Genomic DNA, 20,059 nt, shown 5'->3' with positions numbered 1-20,059 from the left:
GCCTGGAGTGCCCATACGGCTGCGAATGCCGGAGCAAACGACGCGCCTATAGCTTCATAGACAGATTTTAACCAAAGGTCCATCTGTCTGTCATTGGCATCTTTAAGTGAAGCGCCATCCTCCACTGCAACTATGGATCTAGCTGCAAGTTTGGAAATCGGGGGGTCTACCTTTGGACACTGTGTCCAGCGCTTGACCACCTCAGGGGGGAAAGGGAAACGCGTATCTTTAGATCGTTTAGAGAAACGCCTTTCTGGGTGAGCGTCGTGCTTCTGGATTGATTCTCTGAAGTCAGAGTGATCTAACAAAGCACTCAATTTACGCTTGGGATAAAGGAAACGAAACTTTTCCTGCTCCGCAGCCGCCTCTTCTGCTGAAGGGGCTGGGGGAGAAATATCCAACAGCCTATTGATGGCTGAGATAAGGTCGTTTACCATGGCATCCCCATCCGGGGTATCCAGGTTGAGAGGGGTTCCAGGAGTGGATTCCTGATCACTCTCATCAGACACATCACAGGGAGACTGATTGCGCTGAGACCCTGAGCAGTGTGAAGACGTCGAGGGTCTTTCCCAGCGAGCTCGCTTAGGGTGGCTGGGGCCATCATCTGAGTCATAATCCTCGGCCTGTGAAGCCGGGGACCCCCCTGTGGGCTGGATACATTCCAAGTAAGGGGGACCTGAGGACAGAGGCCTCGCCGTGCCCAGAGACTGAGCCCCATGCATAGATTGCAAGGTCTCAAGGATTTTTGCCATAGATACAGACATATTATCTGCAAAAACTGCAAAGTCTGTCCCTGTCACCGGGGCAGAACTTACAAGCGTCTCAGCCTGGGTCGCTACCTCTCCTGACTCCGGCTGGCGAAGCAGCACCGGGTCGGAGCATTGCACACAATGGGGGTCATCGGAGCCTGCTGGTAGATTAGCCCCACATGCAGCACACGCAGTATACACAGCCCTTTTTGCCTTGGCCGCCTTGCGTTTTGAGGATGACATGTTGCTGCTTCCACAGAGCGATCTGGGATATGCAGCCAGAAGCGCACCTCACAGTGCAAGTAATACAATAACTATATATCTGTACCCAGTACACTGATACACAGTGAGGCACTAGAGGGACCAGCACAGAAAAAAACGCTTATCGCCCGCTTAAAAAGCGGGTGTGTGGTCGCCAGATAGCCCCTAGTCCAGGTCTCCCAGAGCCTTGCGTCCTTCCTCCAGCCAGGCATGCATGTAATGGCTGCCGGCGTCTCGAGAGAGGAAGGGGGGCGGGCCCTGGGCGTTCCTGGCCAAGAGCGGGAAGCCTGCTTCCCTCTGTGCCAAGTGAGAGGGCTGGAGCATGTAAATCAGGCTCCAGCCCTCGTCGCTGCTAGCGAACAGCGTCTCTCCCCTACCCTGAATGACAGGGTGGGGGCGGGAACGAAACGGAGCTGCCGGCGTCCTAGGCCCAAAAAGCCGGGGACTAAATTTATAACCGCCGCCGCCGTAAAAGCGCGGACGGCGGATCCCCGGCGCACCACAAGTCACAGCAGCGCCGCCCGGTCCAGAGGGGGTCGGCGCTGCGTTCCCAAACACAAACAATCCCCCAGTAATCTGTAGGGACACCAACTCCACGTTGCGGTCCCCGGCGCACTACAACACCCAGCCAGCCCGGAGTGTGTCTGTGCCTGCCGGGGACACAGAGTACCTGTATGATGCAGGGCCTGTCCCTGATCGTACTCCTGCTCCGTCTCCATCAGGTTCTAATGGGTCTGTGGATGGAGCCCGGCATCAGAGCTGAGAGGCCGGCAGGATCCCACTTCCACAGAGCCCTACCAGGGGATGTGGAAGGAAAACAGCATGTCAGGCTCCAGCCCTGTACCAGCAATAGGTACCTCAACCTTACAACACCATCCAGGGGTGAGAAGGGAGCATGCTGGGGACACTATATGTGTCCTCTTTTCTTCCATCCGAAACAGTCAGCAGCTACTGCTGACTAAAATCTGTGGAGCTATGCATGGAATGTCTGACCTCCTTCGCACACAAAGCTAAAACTGGAGAACCCGTGATACCACGGGGGGGTATAGCCAGAGGGGGAGGGGCCTTGCACTTTTGATGTAGTGCTTTGTGTGGCCTCCAGAGGGCAGTAGCTATACCCCAATCGTCTGGGTCTCCCAATAGAGCGCTGAAGAAAGACTAAAGCCTGGAAGTTAAGGCAACCATTTCGGGCATAAAGTCCCTGGTGAGGGAATGCATCTCCTCCAGAGAAGCAGAGATGGCTTTGAGAGCCCGCACTGCTGCAAAAGATGGGGAGCACGAGGCCCCCGCCGCCTCATATATAGATTTGGCCAGAAGGACAACCTGGCGGACAGTGGGATCCTTAGAGAGGTGCCGTCAGCCACTGATACAATTGTCCGGGCTGAAAGTCTAGACACCGGAAGGTCCACCCTTGGTGAATGAGCCCACTCCTTGACCACCACTGGTGGAAGGGGGAAACAGTCATCAGAACCACGCTTTGGGAAGCGTCTGTCAGAACAGGCTCTGGGCTTGGTCACAGTGGCCTGAAAACTGGAGTGGTTAAGGAACACACTCCTTGTTCTCTTAAGGTATACTGATGCCTTTCTGCCAGAGAGGGGTGCTCCCCTGATACAGGCGGATTGAGGTCCAGTACAAATATAATGGACGCAATCAAATCATTAGCATCTGCGTCACCTTCGGACAGATCCGTCCGAGCCCCTAGTAAAGGCATCCTCCTCGTCCTGCGAGAGAGCTGCGGGACGAGGAAGGAAAGGGGACCCTGCGACTCCATTTTAGGAGGACGGGGACTGAGACCAGATGAAGAATCCTCTGTGAGCTTTGCTGAGCGAGCCGTAGCAGCAGAAGCGCCCTGAGAAGGGGGCTGATGCATGCTCAGCAGTGTCCGGGACAGCTGTCCCCTGGAGAGAGGTATTCTGCCCAAACCGGGGGATCAGCCACCGGAGCCGGAGCAGCTGGAGGGACCACTGATGAGCTTCCAGGCTGAGGGACCACTATGTTAGAGCAAGCATCACAATGTGGTTATGTGCTCGGTACAGACAGATCTACATGCAGTGCATAATAAGAACAGCCTTGCACTGATGTGAGACATGCTGCAGAAGTGGGGGCTCCTGTCCAGAATGACCCCCAGCAGAGTATATAAACAGAGTATATAAGCAGCTGCACAACCGGAGGTTGTGTCTTGCCAGACCGTTTAACATAGGGACATCTCTGTGCCCTCCAGATCCCCCAGCCCAGGCCCCCATTTGTCACAATGTGGTTATGCAGACATTGAGAACGCCGAGAAAATGGCGCCGGAGCGAGGAGAGGGGGCGGGGCCTACTCTCAGAGCTGGATCCGGAGGACAAATGAGGTATACAGGGGAGGGAATCTTTCCTCAGTGAGGAGTGTCCTCCCCTGTGCTGAACAGCCGCTGGGCGGAGCCACACTGTCCCTCTGCATGACTGACATGCAGGGGGAGTGAAACCGAAAGTAGGCCGCAACTGAAGCCGGGGCCTAGATTTAAACATGCGGCCAGCGTGCAGGCACCGTCGGCGCGGTTCTCCAGTGAAAACTGGAGAACCGGCCGGAAATGTTCACACAGTCATAAAACACACTCTCCCCAAAATATAAAGTACAAGGGACCCCTGGAAAGACCACTGTCTGTGGTAATAACGTCTCAGTACTTAGCTTGTGAGACTCAGGTGCCAGGTCCCTGGGGGGTGAGCGCTCCGTCCGACAGAATCCTGAACAGGGCTGTGGATGGAGACCGGTCTCCTGCAAAGCAGTGAGAACCGTGATGGCTCCCACTTCAAGCCAGAGCCTCAGGGGATGGTGAAGGAGCGCGGCATGTGAAGGCTCCAGCCTTGTAAAATCAACCTTAACAGCACCGCCGACACAGTGGGGTGAGAAGGGACATGCCGGGAGTCCAGATTGGACCCGCTTTTCTTCCAAATCTTTGAAATCAAAAATCAAAAATCAGAGGATGCATGTGTGTGTGTGACCTCCTGAACACAAAGCATTGAACTGGTTGGATTTGTCATCCGGGGAGTGTATATGCTCGGAGGGAGGAGCTACACTTTTAGTGTAGTACTTTGTGTGTCCTCCGGAGGCAGAAGCTATACACCCATGGTCTGGGTCTCCCATAAGGAACGATGAAGAAATATCAGAATAATAAACAGATCCCCGCTGCGGCTTACTAGTCCCCAGCAGCCAATCATGGTCTGGAGCAGGCACCACTGAAGCCCACCTTGAACCATCATCACTGGATGCCAGTGGAAGACTCTGGCAAAAATTCAATCAGTAAAGAGGATATTACTCCGGTCATTATTGTTTTATCATTCTAATCAGATTTGTTGAGCTGGACTTCTCTTCCTCTCTACTTTAAAGATGATTCAGAATATCTACGCTTTGTATATGGCAGAATAAAGCGTCTCCGGAGGTGTGAGGTCCGGCTCCTTTGCAGCTACAGATATTAATCCCCTACAGGAGCACACCACAGCACTGTACCTGTGTGGGAGAACCAGACTCTTCTTGCTTCTTCTTCTTTTTCTTCTTCTTCTTAGCTTTGCTGCCAGCAGACGTTTGGCCAGACTGTTCATCCTTATCTTTATCATCATCGGAAACCTGCGACACACACAAGACGTGAGGATGGCATGAAAGCATAAAAAAACAAATGCTGCAGATTTTTTCCTCCCTAGATAACCTCTAATTGGGGCAGACTGATGAAAACTGTCAGGGCATGTGAGCCAAAAATCAGGATAATTGTGGTATACTCCGCGCTGCTGTACAAAGAAACACTACAAAAAATAAAAGCAATGTGGATGGTTTGGTCTACGTGTTTCGAAGAGATGAAGGGAATTTTGTTTACTTACCGTAAATTCCTTTTCTTCTAGCTCTAATTGGGAGACCCAGACAATTGGGTGTATAGGCTATGCCTCCGGAGGCCGCACAAAGTATTACACTCAAAAGTGTTAAGCCCCTCCCCTTCTGCCTATACACCCCCGTGCTCCCACGGGCTCCTCAGTTTTGGTGCAAAAGCAAGAAGGAGGAAAAAGAATTATAAACTGGTTTAAAGTAACTTCAATCCGAAGGAATATCGGAGAACTGAAACCATTCAACATGAACAACATGTGTACACAAAAAAACAGGGGCGGGTGCTGGGTCTCCCAATTAGAGCTAGAAGAAAAGGAATTTACGGTAAGTAAACAAAATTCCCTTCTTCTTTGTCGCTCTATTGGGAGACCCAGACAATTGGGACGTCCAAAAGCAGTCCCTGGGTGGGTAAAATAATACCTCGTAAAAGAGCCGTAAAACGGCCTCTTCCTACAGGTGGGCAACCGCCGCCTGAAGGACTCGTCTACCTAGGCTGGCATCCGCCGAAGCATAGGTATGCACCTGATAGTGCTTCATGAAAGTGTGCAGGCTCGACCAGGTAGCCGCCTGACACACCTGCTGAGCTGTAGCCTGGTGCCTCAAAGCCCAGGACGCGCCCACGGCTCTGGTAGAATGGGCCTTAAGCCCTGAGGGAACTGGAAGCCCAGCCGAACGGTAAGCTTCGATAATTGGCTCCTTGATCCACCGAGCCAGGGTTGATTTGGAAGCCTGTGACCCTTTACGCTGGCCAGCGACAAGGACAAAGAGTGCGTCCGAGCGGCGCAGGGGCGCCGTACGAGAAATGTAGAGTCTGAGTGCTCTCACCAGATCTAACAAGTGCAAATCCTTTTCACATTGGTGAACTGGATGAGGACAAAAAGAAGGTAAGGAGATATCCTGATTGAGATGAAAGGGGGATACCACCTTAGGGAGAAATTCCGGAACCGGACGCAGAACCACCTTGTCCTGGTGAAACACCAGGAAAGGGGCTTTGCATGACAGCGCTGCTAGCTCAGACACTCTCCTAAGTGAAGTGACTGCTACTAGAAAAACCACTTTCTGCGAAAGGCGTGAGAGAGAAATATCCCTCATTGGCTCGAATGGTGGTTTCTGAAGAACCGTCAGCACCCTGTTCAGATCCCAGGGTTCTAACGGCCGCTTGTAAGGAGGGACGATGTGACAAACCCCCTGCAGGAACGTGCGTACCTGTGGAAGTCTGGCTAGGCGCTTCTGGAAAAACACAGAGAGCGCCGAGACTTGTCCCTTAAGGGAGCTGAGCGACAAACCCTTTTCCAGTCCAGATTGAAGGAAGGACAGAAAAGTGGGCAAAGCAAAAGGCCAGGGAGAAATACCCTGAGCAGAGCACCACGACAGGAAAATTTTCCACGTCCTGTGGTAGATCTTGGCGGACGTTGGTTTCCTAGCTTGTCTCATAGTGGCAATGACGTCTTGAGATAACCCTGAAGACGCTAGGATCCAGGACTCAATGGCCACACAGTCAGGTTGAGGGCCGCAGAATTCAGATGGAAAAACGGCCCTTGAGATAGCAAGTCTGGTCGGTTTGGTAGTGCCCACGGTTGGCCGACCGTGAGATGCCACAGATCCGGGTACCACGACCGCCTCGGCCAGTCTGGAGCGACGAGGATGACGCGGCGGCAGTCGGCCCTGATCTTGCGTAACACTCTGGGCAACAGTGCCAGCGGAGGAAACACATAAGGGAGCTGAAACTGCGACCAATCCTGAACTAAGGCGTCTGCCGCCAGAGCTCTGGGATCTTGAGACCGTGCCATGAACGCTGGTACCTTGTTGTTGTGCCGGGACGCCATGAGATCGACGTCCGGCACCCCCCAGCGGCAACAGATCTCCTGAAACACGTCCGGGTGAAGGGACCATTCCCCTGCGTCCATGCCCTGGCGACAGATAATCTGCTTCCCAGTTTTCCACGCCTGGAATGTGAACTGCGGAGATGGTGGAGGCCGTGGCTTCCACCCACAGTAGAATCCGCCGGACTTCCTGGAAGGCTTGCCGACTGCGTGTGCCGCCTTGGTGGTTGATGTATGCCACCGCTGTGGAATTGTCTGACTGAATTCTGATCTGCTTGCCTTCCAGCCACTGCTGGAACGCTTTCAGGGCAAGATACACTGCCCGTATTTCCAGAACATTGATCTGAAGCGAGGACTCTTGCTGGGTCCACGTACCCTGAGCCCTGTGGTGGAGAAAAACCGCTCCCCACCCTGACAGACTCGCGTCCGTCGTGACCACCTCCCAGGATGGGGGTAGGAAGGATTTCCCTTTCAATAATGAAGTGGGAAGAAGCCACCACCGAAGGGAAGCTTTGGTCGCCTGCGAGAGGGAGACGTTCCTGTCGAGGGACGTCGGCTTCCTGTCCCATTTGCGAAGGATGTCCCATTGAAGAGGACGCAGGTGAAACTGCGCGAAAGGAACTGCCTCCATTGCTGCCACCATCTTCCCCAGGAAGTGCATGAGGCGTCTCAAGGTGTGTGACCGACCTTGAAGGAGAGATTGTACCCCTGTCTGTAGTGACCGCTGCTTGATCAGCGGAAGCTTCACTATCGCTGAGAGGGTATGAAACTCCATGCCAAGGTATGTCAGCGATTGGGCCGGTGTCAGATTTGACTTTGGAAAATTGATGATCCACCCGAAACTCTGGAGAGTCTCCAGGGTAGCGTCGAGGCTGTGTTGGCATGCCTCTAGAGAGGGTGCCTTGATCAACAGATCGTCCAAGTACGGGATCACCGAGTGACCCTGAGAGTGGAGGACCGCTACTACAGTAGCCATAACCATGGTGAAAACCCGTGGGGCTGTTGCCAGGCCGAACGGCAGTGCCACGAACTGCAGGTGTTCGTTCCCTATGGCGAAGCGCAAGAAGCGCTGGTGCTCTGGAGCAATCGGTACGTGGAGATAAGCATCCTTGATATCGATCGATGCAAGGAAATCTCCCTGGGACATTGAGGCGATGACGGAGCGGAGGGATTCCATCCGGAACCGCCTGGTCTTTACGTGTTTGTTGAGAAGTTTCAGGTCCAGGACAGGTCGAAAAGACCCGTCCTTCTTTGGGACCACAAACAAGTTGGAGTAAAAACCGTGGCCCTGTTGCTGAAGAGGAACAGGGACCACCACTCCTTCTGCCTTCAGAATGCCCAGCGCCTGCAGAAGAGCCTCGGCTCGCTCGGGAGGCGGGGATGCCCTGAAGAATCGAGTCGGGGGACGAGAGGTGAACTCTATCTTGTAACCGTGAGACAGAATGTCTCTCACCCAACGGTCTTTTACCCGTGGCAGCCAGGTGTCGCAAAAGCGGGAGAGCCTGCCACCGACCGAGGATGCGGAGTGAGGATGCCGAAAGTCATGAGGAAGCCGCTTTGGTAGCGGCACCTCCGGTGGTCTGTTTAGGACGTGACTTAGACCGCCATGCATCAGAGTTCCTTTGATCTTTCTGAGGCCTTTTGGACGAGGAGAATTGGGACCTGCCCGCGCCCCGAAAGGACCGAAACCTCGACTGCCCCTTCCTCTGTTGGGGTATGTTCGGTTTGGGCTGGGGTAAGGATGTATCCTTTCCCTTGGATTGTTTGATGATTTCATCTAAACGCTCGCCAAACAATCGTTCGCCCGAAATTGGCAAACTGGTAAAGCGCTTTTTGGAAACAGAATCTGCCTTCCATTCCCGTAGCCACAAGGCCCTGCGGAGTACCACCGAATTGGCGGCTGCAACCGCCGTACGGCTCGCAGAGTCCAGGATAGCATTAATAGCGTAAGACGCAAATGCCGACGTCTTAGTGGTTATGGACGCCACCTGTGGCGCGGACGTGCGTGTGGCTGCGTCAATTTGCGCTTGACCTGCTGAGATAGCTTGTAGCGCCCATACGGCTGCGAATGCTGGGGCAAAAGAAGCGCCGATAGCTTCATAGATGGATTTCAACCAGAGCTCCATCTGCCTGTCAGTGGCATCTTTGAGTGAAGCCCCATCTTCCACTGCAAGTATGGATCTAGCTGCCAGTCTGGAGATTGGAGGATCCACCTTGGGACACTGAGTCCAGCCCTTGACCACGTCAGGGGGGAAAGGGTAACGTGTATCCTTAAGGCGCTTAGAAAAACGCTTATCTGGACAAGCATGGTGATTCTGGACTGCCTCTCTGAAATCAGAGTGGTCCAGAAACATACTCTGTGTACGCTTGGGAAACCTGAAACGGAATTTCTCCTGCAGGGAAGCCGACTCCTCCGCCGGAGGAGCTGAGGGAGAAATATCCAACATACGATTGATGGACGCAATAAGGTCGTTCACTATGGCGTCCCCGTCCGGAGTATCAAGATTGAGAGCGGCCTCAGGATCAGAATCCTGATCAGCTACTTCCGCGTCATCGACCAGCGATTCCCCTCGCTGAGACCCTGAACAATATGATGATGTCGAGGGAAAATCTAAGCGAGCTCGCTTAGTCGGTCTGGGGCTGGGGTCTGTGTCAGAACCCTCAGCTTGGGATCCATGAGATACCCCGGGAGGACATTGTTGGTCCAGCTGAGGTGGGCCCGGGAACAAAGAATCAACAGAGTCCCTGTGCTGAGATACCGGCCTGGACTGCAAGGCTTCTAGTATCTTAGCCATAGTCTCAGAGAGTTTTGCAAACTCCGTCCCTGTCACCTGAACAGTGTTAGCAGGTGGCTCCCCCTGGGCCCCCCCTAGCAGAGGCTCTGGCTGAGCAAGTGCCACAGGGGCCGAACAGTGCAGACAATGAGGGTCAGTGGAACCTGCCGGTAGCGGGGTCGTACATGCGGCGCAGGCAACATAATAAGCCTCTTCCCTGAGCAACACAATAGGGTATATAGCCAGAAATCAACTGTGCACTATACAGTGTAAAATAAACATATAATGTTACACTACTGCACAATGGGGCTAGCACCACAGGTGCTGCTTACCACCCGCTTAAAGCGGTTGTGAGGCCACCAGAGTCCCTGCCTGGGTCTCCCAGATTTTGTCCCCCTCTGCAGCGTCCGAGGAGCTGACAGGAATGCGTCCTGAGGAGAGGAGGGAGCCGTGGGCGTGACCCAGAAAGAGCGGGAACTGGTGCCTGCACTGTGCACAGTGAGGGGAGTGGAGTATGCAAAGCATGCTCCAGCCCTCAGTGCTGCTCGTTCTATGCAGCGTCCCGCCCTTCCCCTGCCTGTCAGGGCTATGGGCGGGAGGAAAGGAAACTAGGCCGCAAAAAGCCGGGGACTCTAGTAATAAACGCGGCCGCCGTAAAAGCGCGGCCGGCGTGGAAGTCCCCGGCGCACTACAAGTTCCAGCCGCGCCGCAGTATTTCCAAAGCAGCGGCGGTCAATGCGGCAGTCCCTATACATAAACACACTCAGCAACGCTGAGTGTGTAATGGCACATATTAACCCGGTCAGCTCCGCGGTCCCCCGGTGCCCTAGCACACCCAGCAAAGCTGGAGTGTTGCTGTGCGCGGTCCCCACGGGGACACAGAGTACCTCCAAGTAGCAGGGCCATGTCCCTGAACGATACCCGGCTCCTATCCAGCAGGCTCCACAGGAGTTGTGGATGAAGCACGGTCTCAGTGCCTGAAGACCGATAGGATCCCACTTCCACCAGAACCCTGAGGGGGATGGGGAAGGAAAACAGCATGTGGGCTCCAGCCTCCGTACCCGCAATGGATACCTCAACCTTAACAACACCGCCGACAAGAGTGGGGTGAGAAGGGAGCATGCTGGGGGCCCTATATGGGCCCACTTTTCTTCCATCCGACATGGTCAGCAGCTGCTGCTGACCAATCTGTGGAGCTGTGCGTGCGTGTCTGACCTCCTTCGCACAAAGCAAAAAACTGAGGAGCCCGTGGGAGCACGGGGGTGTATAGGCAGAAGGGGAGGGGCTTAACACTTGAGTGTAATACTTTGTGCGGCCTCCGGAGGCATAGCCTATACACCCAATTGTCTGGGTCTCCCAATAGAGCGACAAAGAAATCCCCTCTTCTTCCTCAGGAACATCCACAGATAAGGTCAGGGCACGTGCACACAGCATCTTAGCATCTTTAAAGGTAACCTGTCAGGTACGATATGCACACAGAACCACGAGCAGTTCTGGGTGTATATTGCTAATCCCTGCCTAACCGTCCCTGTATCTAGTAGCATAGATAAAGGGATCATTAGAAAACATATTTCTAAAGACCCTTTATGATATGCGAATGAGCGCAGGGACTACTCACAAGGGTGTTGGTTTCCTTGGCTAGTTGGCAACCTTAGCATGTAAGTAAGCCACATGCTAAGAGGACCGACTAGCCAAGGGAAGTAACGTCCTTGCGTCTAGTCCCTGTGCTCATTAGCATATCATAAAGAATTAGTTACATCAATGAATTCTTAATAATCTGGACAGAGTCTGAACAAGAACTTCTAAAATTCCATGACAAATGCAATGCATTTCAGCCTACCATAAACTTGACATTGGAACACTCAAAAAAAGAGAATTTTGATTACTTGCCGTAAATTCTTTTTCTTATAGTTCAGACATGGGAGACCCAGACCATGGGTGTATAGCTTCTGCCTCCGGAGGACACACAAAGTACTACACTAAAAAGTGTAGCTCCTCCCTCCGAGCATATACACCCCCTGGATGACCACATCTAGCCAGTTTAGTGCAAAAGCTGAAGGAGGACATCCACCCACAAGTAGAGAGAGTAAAACCCGGAATAACCGGAACCTCTGTCTACAACAACAGACGGTGAAAACACACGGAACAAGAACTGCCAACAGGCAACAGGGAGGGTGCTGGGTCTCCCATGTCGGAACTATAAGAAGAAGGGAATTTTGTTTACTTACCGTAAATTCCTTTTCTTCTAGCTCTAATTGGGAGACCCAGACAATTGGGTGTATAGCTACTGCCTCCGGAGGCCACACAAAGTATTACACTTAAAAGTGTAAGGCCCCTCCCCTTCTGCCTATACACCCCCCGTGGGATCACGGGCTCCTCAGTTTTAGTGCAAAAGCAAGAAGGAGGAAAGCCAATAAACTGGTTTAAGCAAATTCAATCCGAAGGAATATCGGAGAACTGAAACCATTCAACATGAACAACATGTGTATACAAAAAAACAGGGGCGGGTGCTGGGTCTCCCAATTAGAGCTAGAAGAAAAGGAATTTACGGTAAGTAAACAAAATTCCCTTCTTTGTCGCTCTATTGGGAGACCCAGACAATTGGGATGTCCAAAAGCAATCCCTGGGTGGGTAAAATAATACCTCGTAATAGAGCCGCAAAACGGCCCCTTTCTACAGGTGGGCAACCGCCGCCTGAAGGACTCGTCTGCCTATGCTGGCATCCGCCGAAGCATAGGTATGTACCTGACAGTGTTTCGTGAAAGTGTGGAGGCTGGACCAGGTATCCGCCTGACACACAAGCTGAGCCGTAGCCTGGTGCCTCAAGCCCAGGACGCATCCACCGCTCTGGTAGAATGGACCTTCAGCCCTGAGGGAACCGTAAGCCCAGCAGAACGATAAGCTAGAGAATTGGTTCCTTGAACCACCGAGCCAGTCTTGATTTGGAAGCCTGTAACCCTTTACGCTGGCTAGCGACAAGGACAAGAGTGCTTCCGAGCGGCGCAGGGACGCCGTACGATCGATGAAGAGTCTGAGTGCTCTCACCAGATCTAATCAAGTGCAAATCCTTTTCACATTGGTGAACTGGATGAAGACAAACAGAGGGTACGGATACCCTGATCGAGATGAAAAGGGGGGATTCCACCTTAGGGAGAAATTCCGGAACCGGACGCAGAACCCCTTGACCTGGTGAGACACCAGGAAGGGGACTTTTCACGACAATGCTGCCCCGACAGACACTCTCCGAAGTGAAGTGACTGCTCCTAGGGAAAACCACTTTCTGCGAAAGGCGTGAGAGAGAAAAATCCCTCATAGGTTCGAATGGTGGTTTCTGCAGACCCATCAGCACCCTGTTCAAATCACAAGGTTCAAACAGTCGTTTGTAAGGAAGGACTAAGCGGCAAACCCCCTGCAGGAACGTGCGTACCTGAGGTAGTCTTGCTAGGCGCTTCTGAAAAAAATACAGAGAGCGCTGAGATTTGTCCGTTAAGGGAACCGAGCGACAACCTTTTTCCAACCGAATTGCAGGAAGGAAAGAAAGTAGGCAAGGCAATTGGCCAGGGAGAAACTCCCTGAGCAGAGGACCAAGATAAGAATATCTTCCACGTTCTGTGGTAGATCTTGCAGATGTGTTTTCTGGCCTGTCTCATAGTGGTAATGACCCCTTGAGACAACCCTGCAGATGCTAGGATCCAGGACTCAATGGCCACTCCATCAGGTTGAGGGTCGCAGAATTCTGAAGGAAAAAACGACCCTTGAGACAGCAAGTCTGGTCGGTCTGATAGTTCCCCCGGTTGGCCTGCCGTGAGATGCCACAGATCCGGGTACCACGACCTCGTTGGCCATTTTGGAGCGACGAGGATGGCGCGGCGGCAGTCGGACCTGATCTTGCGTAACACTCTGGGCAACAGTGCCAGAGGTGGGAACGCATAAGGGAGTTGAAACTGCGACCCAATCCTGAACGAAGGCGTCTGCCGCCAAAGCTCTGTGATCGTGAGACCGCGCCATGAATGCCGGGACCTTGTTGTTGTGCTGAGACGCCATTAGGTCGACGTCCGGCATCCCCCAGCGGCAACAGATCTCCTGAAACACGTCCGGGTGAAGGGACCATTCCCCTGCATCCTTGCCCTGGCGACTGAGAAAGTCTGCTTCCCAGTTTTCTACGCTCGGGATGTGAACTGCGGATATGGTGGGTGCTGTGGCTTCCACCCACAGCAGAATCCGCCGGACTTCCTGGAAGGCTTGCCGACTGCGTGTCCCACCTTGGTGGTTGATGTAAGCCACCGCTGTGGAGTTGTCCGACTGAATTCGGATCTGCCTGCCTTCCAGCCACTGTTGGAACGCTTTTAGGGCAAGATACACTGCCCTGATCTCCAGAACATTGATCTGAAGTGAGGACTCTTACTGAGTCCACGTACCCTGAGCCCTGTGGTGGAGAAAGATCGCTCCCCACCCTGACAGACTCGCGTCCGTCGTGACCACCGCCCAGGATGGGGTTAGGCAAGATTTCCCTTTCGATAATGAGGTGGGAAGAAGCCACCACCTGAAGGGAAGCTTTGGTTGCTTGAGAGAGGTAGACGTTCCTGTCTATGGACGTCGGCATCCTGTCCCACTTGCGTAGGATGTCCCATTGAAGAGGACGCAGGTGAAACTGCGCGAAAGGGACTGCTTCTATTGCTGCCACCATCTTCCTCAGGAAGTGCATGAGGCGCCTCAAGGGGTGTGACCGACCTTGAAGGAGTGATTGTACCCCTGTCTGTAGTGACCGCTGTTTGTCCAGCGGAAGCTTCACTATCGCTGGAAGAGTAAGAAACTCCATGCCACGATATGTCAGCGATTGGACCGGTGTCAGATTTGACTTTGGAAAATTGATGATCCACCCGAAACTCTGGAGAATCTCCAGAGTAACGTTGAGGCTGTGTTGGCATGCCTCTTGAGAGGGTGCCTTGACCAGCAGATCGTCTAAGTAGGGTATCACTGAGTGACCCTGAGAGTGGAGGACCGCAACTACTGTAGCCATGACCTTGGTGAAAACCCTTGGGTCTGTCGCCAGGCCGAACGGCAGTGCCGCGAACTGAAGGTGTTCGTCTCCTATGGCGAAGCGCAGGAAGCGCTGATGCTCTGGAGCAATTGGTACGTGGAGATAAGCATCCTGATATCGATCGATGCTAGGAAATCTCCTTGGAACATTGAGGCGATGACGGAGCGGAGGGATTCCATCCGGAACCGCCTGGTCCTTACGTGTTTGTTGAATAGTTTTAGGTCCAAAACAGGACAGAAGGACCCGTCCTTCTTTGGAACCACAAACAGGTTGGAGTAGAAACCGTGACCCTGTTGCTGAAGAGGAACCGGGACCACCACTCCTTCTGCCTTCAGAATGCCCACCGCCTGCAGCAGAGCCTTGGCTCGCTCGGGAGGCGGAGATGTTCTGAAGAATCGAGTCGGAGGACGAGAGCTGAACTCTATCCTGTAACCGTGAGACAAAATGTCTCTCACCCAACGGTCTTTTACTTGTGGCAGCCAGGTGTCGCAAAAGCGGGAGAGCCTGCCACCGACCGAGGATGCGGTGTGAGGAGGCCGTAAGTCATGAGGAAGCCGCCTTGGTAGCAGCGCCTCCGGCGGTCTTTTTAGGGCGTGATTTAGACCGCCACGCGTCGGAGTTCCTCTGATCCTTCTGAGGCCTTTTGGACGAGGAGAATTGGACCTGCCTGCGCCCCGCAAGGACCGAAACCTCGACTGTCCCCTCCTCAGTTGGGGTATGATCGGTTTAGCCTGAGGAAAGGATGTATCCTTTCCCTAGGATTGTTTGATGATTTCATCCAGTCGCTCACCAAACAAGCGGTCGCCAGAGAATGGCAAACTGGTTAGGCACTTTTTTGGAAGCAGAATCTGCCTTCCATTCCCGCAACCGCAAGGCTCTGCGTATTACCACTGAATTGTCGGACGCAACCGCCTTCCGGCTCGCCGAGTCCAGGACAGCATTATGGCGTATGACGCAAACGCTGACGTTTGAGATGTTAAAGACGCAGCCTGCGACGCAGACATACGTGTGACTGCTTCAATTTGCGCTTGAGCCGCTGAGACCGCTTGGAGCGCCTAGACGGCTGCGAAAGCTGGAGCAAAGACACGGCAATAGCCTCATAGATGGATTCCAACCAGAGCTCCATCTGTCTGTCAGTGGCATCTTTGAGTGAAGCCATATCTTCCACTGCAACTAAGGATTTAGCCGCTGGAGATAGGAGGTCCACATTGGAACACTGAACCCAGCCCTTGACAACGTCAAAAGGGAAGAGATAACGTGTATCCTTAAGGCAAAAACGATATCTGGAGAAGCCTGGTGGTTCTGGACTGCCTCCCTGAAGTCAGAGTGATCCAGAAAGCGTACTCAATGTACTCTTGGGGAACCTGAAACGGAACTTCTCCTGCTGAGAAGCTGACTCCTCAGGCGTAGGAGCTGAGGGAGAAATAACCAACATATGATTGATGGACGCCGTAAGATCGTTCACTACGGTGTCACAGTCAGGTGTATCCAGGTAGAGAACGTTCTCAGGATCAGAATCCTGATCAGATACCTCCGCCTTATCATAGAGAGAGAGTCCCCATGCTGAGACCCTGAATGATGCTGTGACGTCGAGGGATGCTCCCAGCGAGGTGGCTTAGGGGGTCTGGGACTGCGGTCCGAGTCAGACCCCTCACCCTGGGATCCCTGAGACACTCCAGGAGCACCTTGTTGTACCAACTGGGGGGGGGGGGGGACCAGGGGCAATGAATCAACAGAGCCCATGGTCTGAGGGACCGGTCTGGACTGCAAGGCTTCTAGTATCTTAGCCATAGTCTCAGAAAGTCTGAAGTAGATACTGCAAACTCCGTCCCCACCACCTGGACCATTAGCAGAGACTCCGGCTGAGTAAGTTCCACAAGGGCCGTGCATTGCATACAATTGGGGTCCGTGGAACCTGCCGGCAGTATAGCCGTACATGCTGTACAGGCTGCATAGAAAACCTGTGCTTCTGCACCCTTGTTTTTCACAGACGATATGCTGTTATCTCCCCCGAACAATCAAGGAGGGTATATAGCCAAAATACAAAAGTGCGACCGAACAGTGCAATGTATAGCGTACAAGCATATATCTATATGTGCATTTCGGTACTAGTGGGGTCAGCACCACAGGTGCTGCTTACCGCCCGCACACAGCGGTTGTGTGACCACCCGAATCCCTGCCAGGGTCTTCCCAAACTTGTCTCTTTTCTCAGTCACAGAAAAGACTGACATGAATGGCTGCCGGCGTCCTGTGTAGAGGAGGAGGCCGTGGGCGTGCCCCAGAAAGTGCGGGAATCCGGTTTCACACTGTGTACAGTGAGAGGGGTGGAGTATGCAAAGCATGCTCCATCTCTCAGCGCTGCCGTGCTGTGCAGCGTCACGCCCTTACCCTGACTGGCAGGCCAGTGGGCGGTAACGAAGTGAGAGAAGGCCGCAAAAGCCGGGGACTAGAGTAATAAGCGCGGCCCGGCATATAAGCCCTGGTCGGCGCGGAAGTCCCCGGCGCACCACAAGTCCCAGCCGCGCCTGAGATAAAAATGGCAGCGGCGGTTAGCGCGGCAGTCCCCCAATACTCTAACACACCCAGCACGCTGTAGTGTGCGATGGCACCAGTGCGGGCAGCGTCGCCATCCCTGGCGCACTAACACACCCAGCAGTGCTGCCGTGTGTTTGTGCGCGGTCCCCACAGGGACACAGAGTACCTCAACGTAGCAGGGCCATGTCCCTGAGGATACTCCGCTCCATGTCCAGCAGATTCCCAGGGGCTGTGGATGGAGCACGGCCTCAGTGCCTGGAGACCGATAAGATCCCACTTCACCCAGAGCCCTAAGGGGATGGGGAAGGAAAGCAGCATGTGGGCTCCAGCCTCCGTACCCGCAATGGGTACCTCAACCTTAACAAACACTGCCGACAAAAGTGGGGTGAGAAGGGAGCATGCTGGGGGCCCTAGTATGGGCCCTCTTTTCTTCCATCCGACATAGTCAGCAGCTGCTGCTGACTAAACAGTGGAGCTATGCGTGGATGTCTGACCTCCTTCGCACAAAGCATGAAAACTGAGGAGCCCGTGATCCCACGGGGGGTGTATAGGCAGAAGGGGAGGGGCCTTACACTTTTAAGTGTAATACTTTGTGTGGCCTCCGGAGGCAGTAGCTATACACCCAATTGTCTGGGTCTCCCAATAGAGCGACAAAGAAAAAGAATTTACGGTAAACAAAGAAGGGAATTTTGTTACTTACCGTAAATTCCTTTTCTTCTAGCTCCTATTGGGAGACCCAGACGATTGGGTGTATAGCTACTGCCTCCGGAGGCCACACAAAGCATTACACTAAAAAGTGTAAGGCCCCTCCCCTTCTGGCTATACACCCCCAGTGGGATCACTGGCTCACCAGTTTTAGTGCAAAAGCAAGAAGGAGGAAAGCCAATAACTGGTTTAAACAAATTCACTCCGAAGTAACATCGGAGAACTGAAAACCATTCAACATGAACAACATGTGTACCCGAAAACAACCAAAAATCCCGAAGGACAACAGAGCGGGTGCTGGGTCTCCCAATAGGAGCTAGAAGAAAAGGAATTTACGGTAAGTAACAAAATTCCCTTCTTCTTCGGCGCTCCATTGGGAGACCCAGACGATTGGGACGTCCAAAAGCTGTCCCTGGGTGGGTAAAGAAATACCTCATGTTAGAGCTGCAAGACAGCCTTCCCCTACGGGGAGGCAACTGCCGCCTGCAGGACTCTTCTACCTAGGCTGGCGTCCGCCGAAGCATAGGTATGCACCTGATAATGTTTGGTGAAAGTGCTACAGGGGAGCATTGCCCACAATGGGGGTCAGTGAAACCTGCCGGTGGAACAGTATCTGCAGGAAAAGCAGCATAGAAAGCCTGTGTTGCTTTTTTGCTGCTGTATTCTAGTCATCTATGCAAAGTACAACATACAAGCATAAACACTTCAGCACATGCAATACAAGCAGCATAGAAAGCCTGTGCCTTGGCACCCTTGCTTTTTTGCTGCTGTTGTCCAGCCATCTAGGAGAATATAGCCAAGAGTAGCGACCGTACAGTGCAATGTATAGCATACAAGCATAAGTACAAATGAACACTTCAGCCATGTAATACAAGCAGCCTAGAAAACCTGTGCCTTAGCACCCTTGCGTTTTTGCTGCTGTTATCTCGCCATCTAGAAGGGCATATAGCCAAAGACAGCGACCTACAGTGCAGTGTATAGCATACAAGCATAAAATACAAATGGACACTGTCACAAACCACCGGGGGGGTCACTCAGAAATCCCCCCGCGCTGGCTACCAGTACGTCACAATCGGGGGGTAACAAGTGGGGGTCACCCCTCCTTTATACCTCCCGACCGACAGACAGAGCACGTGACGCGCTCTCTAGCGCCCCTCTTATAGTCAGGCCAATTATGGAATTGCCCGACAATAAGCAAGGAGGCCGCTATACTACTTATGCCGATTATTGAAGGGTCCCCGGTGAGAGTAAGGTATATATTCCCCCGACCTCCGCGGGCGGAATATATAAAATCTCCCTGAATCTCACTGGCCTCCCCACAATAATCCTTGGCACAATTCGCTGCCACCAACCGATTTACGGTAACTATTAGCCGAACACACAGACGTGGGATTCAAGATCGAGATAACAGAACAGCCCAAGATTAATTATATAATTTAATCAGCCTAAAGCACACTAGAAACTACAATATATACAATAGGGAATCTACAGAATATACATATGTCAGAGTACAGTTACAATCAAAGCATGGGTTACAAACAGGCATACACAGTTCCAGCAGTTACCTTGTTGCGTCTGGCCACAGGGGGGCGCTGTAGACCAGGTTTCCAGGAACTCCCTCACAGGTCTTTCCCAACCAGGCCCCCGAGCAGAAGAACCCTGGAAAATGGCCGAAGTAGGGTTATCAACCTGGGCAGATCCAGGTCCCCTCCTACCTTAGTGACCTCACAGGGAGCACTGCTCCACCCCTGGCTTGAGTTATGGACAATATCCCAACATGGAATATGGGCCATAACTTTGCCTGGGAGCGTCGTAGGCGGACGCCAATGCTCTCATTGTGACAGTTATGAATTTAGCTACAGAACGAGGGGACTCATGACCTGTCTGCCAGTTCCCCATTGGCTGATATCACGCCTGGGGCATTTCCCAATGTCCTGCTCCCATAAAAAGGGTGTGCCGGCATCGTCCGCATGCGGAGACACCATTTTTATGGTTGCCATATTTATCGGAAATATGGCTTGCGAGATATGAACCATTTTTTACTGGAGTCGTTCTGTCTGGCTATTTCCATAGCCTTGCTAATGAGATACAACTCTTGTTACAGGGTGACGGCAGGGAGTCATCCTGTGTCCATTGTTCCCACACCACCTCATTTCCATATCACAGGACATGGCCATGGAGTTTGTTGCTAAACCAGTTGTGTGAAGGAAAGGGGGGGTGACACCAGGAGAGGGCTTCCTGACATACTTGAATATCATGATTTATCGTCATATCTCCGGATTTACCTCACACCTCCCCCCTTTTGAGGGCGCTAGGGGG

General features: G+C 53.0%; 1 protein-coding gene across 1 annotated transcript in view; it reads right to left on the bottom strand.

Annotated features, from left to right (window-relative positions):
* The window catches only part of MTDH (metadherin), a 161,209-nt gene that overhangs the window by 47,068 nt on the left and 94,082 nt on the right, over nucleotides 1-20,059 (bottom strand). Inside the window, exon 9 of the mRNA XM_075353065.1 lies at nucleotides 4,497-4,613. Coding sequence (XP_075209180.1) covers nucleotides 4,497-4,613 — 117 coding nt within the window. The remainder of the gene's footprint in view (nucleotides 1-4,496; nucleotides 4,614-20,059) is intronic.

The sequence above is a fragment of the Anomaloglossus baeobatrachus genome, chromosome 6 (genome assembly GCF_048569485.1).
Source record: "Anomaloglossus baeobatrachus isolate aAnoBae1 chromosome 6, aAnoBae1.hap1, whole genome shotgun sequence".
Taxonomy (NCBI): Eukaryota; Metazoa; Chordata; class Amphibia; order Anura; family Aromobatidae; genus Anomaloglossus; species Anomaloglossus baeobatrachus.
This window is presented reverse-complemented; position numbering and strand designations above follow the sequence as displayed.